Below are 9,187 nucleotides of genomic sequence, written 5' to 3'. Positions count from 1 at the left end.
GTGTGTGTGTGTGTGTGTGTGTGTGTGTGTAAAATGTACAATTTACAAGCCGTAAGTAATATGTAATAAATAGTGTTATGTATGTACAGTTGAGTTATTGCACATAGAATTGGTATAAATAGTGGTGGTCCATAGAGGAAGTGGGAAATGTCGAGTGAACGCAGAGTTCATAGAAGGGCGACAGACGTATTTTTGGGTTGACGGATAGTTAGCTGGAGTGGAAATCTGTTGTACCCTACTGTGAGGTAAATGTCAATTTTTGTCTGACACTTGTACCATATGTTATTGTGTAAAACGGGCTAACCGCGATTAGCCGCTAGCACAACTGCTAACATAGCCGCTAGCGTAGCCTAGCATATTCGCTAAGCTCTTGTTCTGCTCTGTTTTTATTTATTAAGCTAATGCTAAGATTGAATGTTATCACATGTGAACTGGCATTTAGCGGGGTTGTGTGATTCAGTAGGAGGAGACGGACGTATTGCTGGCGTGTCAGAGAGGTCCCTTCTGCTGGTGTGCTGAAGTTATGTGTTCACGTGGGAGCACGTAGAGAGGACGACTGTGAGTGCTGCTGCCAGCCTTGACCCAGTTTTCCCCGCTATCAGCTTGAACTGCCTGGAGGTGTGAGTACTATTGTGAGCACGTGCTTTTTATTTTACTGCTTGGCAACAAGTGAAGCGACCATATTGTTTTAGGTCCCAACGCACCCGAGCCACGACTCAGGCCTGCAACGAGGGGTTGCTAGCAGAAAGACTGTAGCACTTGAGGTGTGTGTGTGTGTCGGTGAGAGTGCGTGTGGGCCCACAATATTATTTGATTATTTTGTTTCTGTTCAGGTAGATACCTTACCATTGTTTAACAAACTTTATTAATTTTACTTATTTTCTTTTGTGTTGTTAATTACTCATTCACTACACAGAAAAAACTGTAGTGTTGAATCAACTCCCACAGAGTTGATTTTAAAAAATTTTTCAGGGTTTATATAGCTCCACACTCTACAGAGTTGAATTAACATTTTCAAAATAGTTAATTATTTTGTCAGAGTTCCTTCTTTAACTCTTAAAACTGGGTTAAATTAACACTGAGCAAATTATTATTAACACCATGTCTGAGTTAATTTTAACTCACCAAACTGGGTTAAATTAACACTACACAGATTGAAAAATAACACTACTTTAACTCTTTACTCTTATTAAAGTAGTTTTAATCCCTAAAAGAACTACTTATGTAATAGATTAACATAACTTTTTAACGACAACAATTACAAAAGTGAATCAAAACATAATAAATGAAGATATAATGTACAAACTTTCATCTGCAGCACTGTATGAGTTTTGAATATCAAATGGTCTGTGACATTTGAGTTCAGTTATTTTTATGACACACCGTTCTTCAGTTTGTACTACTTTGAATGCATGGTGATGTTCATCAAAGTTTTCAGTAAAGAGTTTGTGTGTCAACAAAAAAATGTCATTTTCAACCATAAGTGTATCAATTATTTGACCAAAGACTGGCATGTCTTCCTCCATTGTACTGCAAACAACGAGTCCAGCTTTGTACTCTACACCATCAATTTTAACCCAACTTGTTGAGAAAATATCTTTTGATAATAGCATTTCACTATTGACCACACTTTCATCTCTTAAAGAAAATGATTTAATTGGCCCAAACTCTTTCTGTTTAAGAGAAAAGGTTTCCCAGTGATAAGCAATGGCCATCTGATGCCGTTTAGCAAGCGATTTGGTGAGGTTTTTGAAATTTTTGAAATAATCTTTGAACAACTTGTGCTTAGCTTCAAACCTCATACTCCACATATACAGTAAAGGGCCAATTTTTCGAATAGAGGATGGGTAATGAATCATAAAATGATGCTTAGGAATCAAGTTTCTGTGTGGATACGTGTGCTTAAATAGTTTGTGGTGGTCAATAATCAAATTCTTCAAATATATAGTCATTCCCAGAGTGAGACAAGGGGAAAAAACAATGTTCATTATTTGAAGTAACAACAATAACAAATTCCAGTGTCTGTTCCCTGCAGGAATAATGTCACCAAACAAAAGTGGGATGTTTTTCACAAGACAGAATGTCTGGATAGAGTTCAAACCAATGCTATTGCCAGCACTGTCCAATATGATTTTAGTGGGCCGGTTTTTTCTTTCTAAAAATCCATAGTCAAAACCATAAATCCTAGAAAGCAAGTTCTGTTCTGATATGAAGTGTTGCGTAAGATACTCAAAAAGCAATTTGACCTCATACTGAGCCACACCTTCAAGAAGGTCATGCATTATATCAAATGAGTAGTTATTGCAAATATGGTAATACTGCAATGAATTGAGTGCAGAATTTCTTTTCAACCCATACAGTGACTTCAATTTAGGATTTTCCCGAAGAGACTGGCAATGTATGTCAAACAAATCTTTCCCATGAAGAATAATTTTAGGATCATCCTCACTGTACACCATTTGACAATCATTCTTCTCAATCAAACAAAGGCGACAGAAATGATGGCTACTGAACGACTCATTAAAACCAAGAATTGAGTGCATCCCTAGGTTATCTCCAGTGATCTGTGATATTGTGCCATATGCCTGCTCATCAGAAAATGGAAGACTTAGCCCTTGGCTTTCCAGTTTTTTGACATCATTTATCAGTGGTTCCAGTATAACATCAAAACCATACTTTTGCAGATCTGGTGTGTGGAAAAGTGACACTAAATGAATGTTCATCAAAATGGAATTAAATTTTGGGGGCAAGTTTCTTATAACAAAATAAATACAGCCAATTTTGTGAATTCCGCGTTTAGAGCCAAGAGGATTGGCTGTTTCAAAATCATCATAGTATAGCTGAATTTGTAATGCATGCCTTTTGGCTGAAAACAAAGGGTGAGTTTTAAAGTAACTTCCATCACAAAAGTCATGATAAGCATCAGGCTCTGAGCTACACTCTCTCTGCAGGAAAACACAAATCTCTGGATTTCTAAACATGAACTTCAAAGACTCCAAAATAGGTACATATATAAAAGTATCCTTCACAGGTACTTGATCATAAGTACCAGACTTCTGATTTCGCCTGATGTCATACCTCACTCCAAGTGTTATTTCTCTAGGTTCTACAACTCCCCGTTTTAGATTGAAGTATTTATTTCGTTTCCATTCTGTGTTCAGATTGGTGAAAGGGTTTTCAAAATTTTCAAAACATTCATTTATTAAAGATATGCTGGAGTCCTTTGTGGGTAACGCAGAAAGAATGGCCTGCTTTGCTTCTGCGTGAAGCTCACTTGTTAATTCCTCCAAATCGCCTACAAGTGAGGATACTAAACTGTTAGAAAGGCCACTACCCTGCAGTTTGGCCACAATGGATGCACACATTTCTTTGGATGAATCCCTTGTAAGTACTGAATCAATGCTCACTGGAACACTGGAAGAACTAGACTCTGGAAGAACACTGGGAGAACTGTGAGGAAGATTTGAGGAATTAAACTGGTCCTCCAAAGCAGGTGAAACTGTGTCATTAGAAAAACAAGCAATGGCTGAAGTTCGATCATTTTGGTCAACATTGCTGTGAAAACTACTGAGGTGCTTCCTAAAGCCTGCATAAGTTTGGAACTGAAGCCTGCAGCCTGGCTGCCAACAAAATAACTTAAACTTAGGTCCAGGATAATAACCATGTTCACCTCTTAAATGTGAAATCAGCTGCTGACTGCTGGGATAAGCTCTCTTACACAAAAAACATGTCAGCATTTTAATGATTTTTACTTGGGTTGTGAGAAGAATTTCCTAGAAGCTGTCGACCTTCCTCTTCTGGCGCCCAACAGCCAGGAGGTATGGCTGCTGACTCTGCTGATTCTGGAGATGCTCTTCCAAACTGCAGCAGGACTGGAGTTGAGACAAAGATACTGAGCATTAGACACAGGAGCAAGTCAGAGATAATAGCATCACAGAAATGAGTATGTAAACCTCCTTTGTAAGCTCAACTGTAATTTGTTTCATTCACCTCTTAACCAGTGACATGACAACTTATGATAAAAACTATAAATATTAAATTACCTTATGAAAGACTACAAGTCTCTCAACAGCATCAGAGGCGCTGATTTTTTGATACTTTGGTCCTCCTGGAGGTGGCGGAAGGAGATGTAACAGTAACAACAGGGAGGCCATGTCTTGGTCAAAGGCTGCGGCCAAAGAGTCACAAGAATCAATTGACAGCAAATCTTTCAAATGCAATTTTTAAGGAGAACTAGAAAAGCACTTCCTAAGAAAGTTGAAATGTGCTGCCATAAACATTAAACTAACAGCTAAAGAAAACTGATGAAGCAAAGCTAACAGGTGAATGAATTGGTATTTATTAATAGAATCCTGATGCTATTGAACTTAAATATGATTTGCTATAAGCAGTTAAACAAACTCACTTGCTGCCTCATCAAGATCACTTCCTGGTGGACTCTCTGCTGACTGCACCAATTGACGCAACTCTACTGTTGAGGTGAGCTGCTTGGCCTCTTTGATGATTTGATACCTAAAGATTGGATCCCATTTCTGAAGCAGCCTGGTAGATATCTCATCATCAAACAGGAGAGTGAAGTCTTGATTCACCTTTAAGAAAGAAAATCTACTACTGCCACATTCATCTTGAAATTTAAAGTGATATTAAAAATTCCACTGAATATTCTCACCAATCCTTTTGTATCCAAGAATCTTGGGAAGATAGACAGGATATCAAGACTTTTGTCAGGATCATTGATGAGCTTCTGACGATGCTGAAAGGTCTCTCTCATCTTCTGGAAAATCAAGGAAGTGTCGGATGTATGGTCCAGCAAAGAGATGGCCTCCTGGCAAGCATCTCCATCAAGCTGCATGTCGACATTAATGGGCCTCTGGGAATTTGGGCCCCCTGAAGAAAAACACACAAACATAAAAGCATAGGTGCTGAGCAGATAGGTAAATGAAAACAAAATAGTATATAATGTAAATGAGAACATTATCTAGTTTGTGGACACTTAATTTCTTACCTCCTTCTTGAGCAAAGCCAGTGGAGCTACTTGGTGGTGCAGATCCTCTTCTAGTCTTTCTCTGTATCGTTTTCAAACGCCAAGAAATGTATCCAGTGCTGCTTGCAGCATCATAGAAGTGTTCCTAAAATGTAAATACATTCAAAAATGTGTTGTCAATCTGAAAATTTTCAGAACTTAAATGTCAACGCACACAAATCCCAATGATGCACAGCATGAAAATTATGTAAACAAAGTGCAATAATAGTGACTATACATAGCCTTTCTTGGAGTATGGGTCTTTCAGGGATGGGAACAATGTCACTATCCCTAGCGCGTACTGTTCTCTAACAGCTTTGGTGGGGAGGTGCCTGAAAAACGATTTTAAATTAGCATGCTTAAGTAATGGCAAAATAGTAACTTGTATTTTAAAAAAAAATAAAATGCACAAATAGAACACATACCCATGGCAATCAATCATGTGAGCCACTATTATATTGTTAAAGGATTTTTATATGTATTCTGCTTTATTGTAGTTAAAAACCCCTAGTTGTTTAGCTTCATTTAAATCTCCTATTTCACTGTGTTTTATGACAAAGCTTGCATGAGGGAATACCACAGGTGCCTCCACCCTTGCTGAGTTTGCTGAGATAAGCTTGACCGGTTACTATTTTTAACAAGTTTAAATAGGTTTCATTGTTATCACCTTGTAAGGAGTTGTTTTACACACAAGGGGCACCGACCCGACATATTTTAGGAAGGAGCAGTGTATAAATAAAGAGGGAACTGATGGGTCAGTGTGAGTCTCCACTGAGATCACCCATGTATATACATGTTTGAGTTGTCTTTCTTTGCTTGCTGAAATGATTCTTTGACATATATTGACCATTTTTCTTCTGGTAGCATCTGTTAGAGTTTGTGTTGTGTGATATTCCTGGAGAACCTCTTCACCACCTGAATTGGTTCCAAGTACACCTTCAATTAACTTGAGGGAAAAAAAGATGCAAAAAGTGAGGAATAGCTTTTCTACATATTAAGAATAATGAAGTAGAAAAAAAACTATGAGAACTGAGTTTTGTCACAACCTTTTTAGCAGATGCTGCATCAACAGTACCCTCAACTCTTGTTTTCTTCCTGGGACCCTCATCTAGAAGTATAGTTGATGTACTTGCATTTGAGCTGAAGCTTGAGTCAGAACAATCAGATGCAGAAGACAAGGAGCAATCAGAAAATTCTAAAAGGAAAAAACAACATTATTCTGTAAGGTGTAGAAAAAAAAATCTGGCTGCAGATTTTTAACTAACAAAGCAACATCACACTGCAGACCTGACTCATTTAAATTAACTGATCTCAATGTTCAAACAGCTGATTGGTCAAATTGTGTGCTCCTGATTATTTGGAACAACCAGCAGCCACACAGCCCTTCCCCATGTCTGGTGTTGAGTTTGCCCCTTTAAATTTCTCACCATCACTTGAGAAAACTGTTAGGACCACAGTGCCTTGGCTGATAAGGTCACTGAAAATCACTTCATCAACTTCTGTCCCTGTTGCATCTTTGTACACTACTTTTGCATCAGGTGGCAGGCAAAATCTCTCGATGACTGGAAAAGATAAGATATATCTGAGTGCACCTTTTAAGTAAACTGTTCTTGCCTCACATTCACTAAAGTGATACACCACTGTATGATTCAAGAGACTTGGCGAAACGCCCTACAAAAAATTCTGTCCCCCCAACTAAAATTAGGTAAGATATAAACAAACCTTTTTCATGAAACTGCATAAACTCAAACCGCCCATCAACCTCTTCCAACTTCACATACTTCTGCTGTTGGCAGTATCGAACCTGGAGCAGCATTTTACTGAGACAAAATAATAACAAAAATGGCATACTAGTAAGTATTTGACATTTAGAGCAATTCAAGCAAAAATGATTTAAACACTGACATATACCGTACATGGTGATTAGTACTGACCATGCGTTTGAATTTCACTGCAATAACATTTAATGTTATCAAATAAACCTGTGTCTGTCCATGCAGGAGTCCAATTGATACACAACACAATACAAAATACATGTTAATCTATGGTGTAGTTTACACCAGACACGGAGTGCTACGAAGTGATTGTTTCGGTATCTGGTCTATTTTTTGCGTGGGCCACGCATGTTCTGCAGGAAGTTACACCAAGACACACAAGACAATCCAGGCAATTTTGAAGATAAAAGCTATTCTCCAAAATAAAATACTGCGATTGACAAATGCGATCAGATTCGTGTATGAAAAGAGACAATAGAGATGAAAATAAACACATCGTAAAGGAGGGGACAGCCTAACTGACTATGTTTGGGGCGGGTGTCTCAAAGGGAGAAGAGAGAGAGACAGAGAGACAGATTGGAGACAAGTCAACGATGAACGATGTCAAAGTAAAAGCAGGAGTGACTAAAACAAGCTCTCTTCAATTATTTTGGGATGTTATTTACTTATCAATTGTGAAAAAATTGCTCTGAATAAACAGAGGAGCAAAAACGCTCATGAACTGGCGTGGAGAAAGGCGTGTCTGTGTGAACAGGGGAAAAGCTGAACGTGGCGCGGCGCTTCCACGTGCAGTGTCTACCGTCACTCACGAGTAAAAAGACTGCAACATTAACATTAGCATTAAAGGCTAAATAGAATTTTCGACACATCTCCTCCTCTATTAAAGCTCGTTTTCAGCAACCGAACACCAAGAAACATCAAGAAAACCTCACTGCACCGATAGAATACCGTGAATTTTATATAAGTTTGAATTACTTACCGTTTGTGTAAAATACTCCAAGCAGCAACACGGCAGGCATCCACCACGGTGTAACCAGCAGAAGCACATGGAAAATCGGCCCGGCAGAGCAAACTATTAATTGATCCACGGGTTTACCTGGGCAGAAGCCCAGGGGCCTACCAAGGTAAATAACTCTCTTCAGAGTTCATTTGCTTGGACTTGAATAACACTGTTTAATAACTCCAACACTGAACACTATTTGAATCAGAATGTGTTAAAATGACACTTTGAGAGTGGAAATCAACTCTAACATGTTTAACCCTGAAATTTTAACACTCCAGTTTTTGCTGTGTAAAGTGGAGTTAACTTTATAATTGACCTGCTTGTGTGTGGTTTATTTCCATATAATGTAGTTTTATTGCATAGTTTATATCATAAGCATTAAAAAGGGAGTATCAGTAGGAAAGTAACAACAGGAACCCAGGGCCCCTCTCAATAGAACGTGGGACGGGTGTTACATGTATTTTGCAGAGAGAGGGTTACAGGACTCTCTCCCAGACCACAGACTCATACTCATAATACAAGTCAGAGCTTTATAAAACAAAAAAGAAAGTTGTGTTTTCAAAATTGGAGTTCAAGTTATTTTTACTTCCAATAGTGTTAACATACTACACAGGTCATGAACAAGATTTTTTAAAATTTTCATTGTAAGTGGGCTAAAGCAGTTAATTAAAAGTAGTCTAACATAAATGTAAATGCTGTAATTTGATTACTTTAATAAACCATGTAACTTCGATGGATTCGATGCTGGCGTGACCACGGTGTACACGTCCACTGTTGCTCACAGAGGTCCAAGGGACCGCTCAGGGAGTTTGTGTGTTCGCTCAGACACATAAAACATTAGAGGGAACATTGGCCAGGATCTGCACTGCTTCAGCCTGAGCCTGTTCAGTCAGCACAAACAGTCTGTGTAATATGAGAATAATAATAAATATGACTTTTCCTTCCTCTTCCATAAAAAGGATGTCTCACGTGCTGTTCCATACTTACCTTTTTAGAGACTTTTATGTTGTTTGGCAGGATAATGGCATCACATTGAATTTTAGGTGTTCAAAATACACACTGACTGATTTTCATGTCAACAACTAAATAAATATTCTGATGAAGAGCCATTAAAGGAGGTTTTTGGAGAAACTCTCAGCAGTAATGTGGACATGAAATAGTTGGTAGACATGTTATTAACCCTATGAGAAAAATGTTTGGTTCTATTCAGGTGCACAGCCCTATTTAGGCTACAGAAAACAGTTTTATTCAAATACAATTTATTGTCAAAATGTTACAGTTGTTATGATCCAAGGTTGTCAGTGTTTGTTTTATGTGTGACTCCTCCCACCAGAGGATGGCTGTGGGTTTTTTCCCTTTCTCTCTTAGGAGGTGGACACCTGGGCA

At 38.3% G+C, this 9,187-nt stretch overlaps 1 protein-coding gene across 5 annotated transcripts; it reads right to left on the bottom strand.

Annotated features, from left to right (window-relative positions):
• Positions 1-636: 636 nt before the first annotated feature.
• Positions 637-8,362, bottom strand: LOC102076367 (uncharacterized). 5 transcript variants are annotated; one of them, XM_019365077.2, is made up of 11 exons: positions 6,746-8,362; positions 6,451-6,585; positions 6,070-6,218; positions 5,865-5,969; positions 5,449-5,480; positions 5,262-5,355; positions 5,006-5,129; positions 4,670-4,887; positions 4,406-4,589; positions 4,044-4,168; positions 637-3,872 (listed from the first exon to the last, which is right to left on the bottom strand). In XM_019365077.2, the coding sequence occupies exons 1-11, from the start codon at positions 6,939-6,941 to the stop codon at positions 3,774-3,776; spliced, it is 1,461 nt and encodes a 486-aa protein (XP_019220622.1). In that variant the 5' UTR covers positions 6,942-8,362; the 3' UTR covers positions 637-3,773. The 5 variants fall into 5 exon arrangements, with proteins under 5 accessions (XP_019220622.1, XP_019220623.1, XP_019220621.1 ...); XM_019365078.2 differs by having other exon boundaries at positions 5,262-5,480; positions 6,746-6,843; positions 7,778-8,362; XM_019365076.2 differs by having other exon boundaries at positions 5,262-5,480.
• Positions 8,363-9,187: the final 825 nt, after the last annotated feature.

The sequence above is a fragment of the Oreochromis niloticus genome, linkage group LG11 (genome assembly GCF_001858045.2).
Source record: "Oreochromis niloticus isolate F11D_XX linkage group LG11, O_niloticus_UMD_NMBU, whole genome shotgun sequence".
NCBI lineage: Eukaryota > Metazoa > Chordata > Actinopteri > Cichliformes > Cichlidae > Oreochromis > Oreochromis niloticus.
The sequence above is the reverse complement of the archived record's forward strand: the minus strand, read 5'-3'. Positions and strand labels throughout refer to the sequence as shown.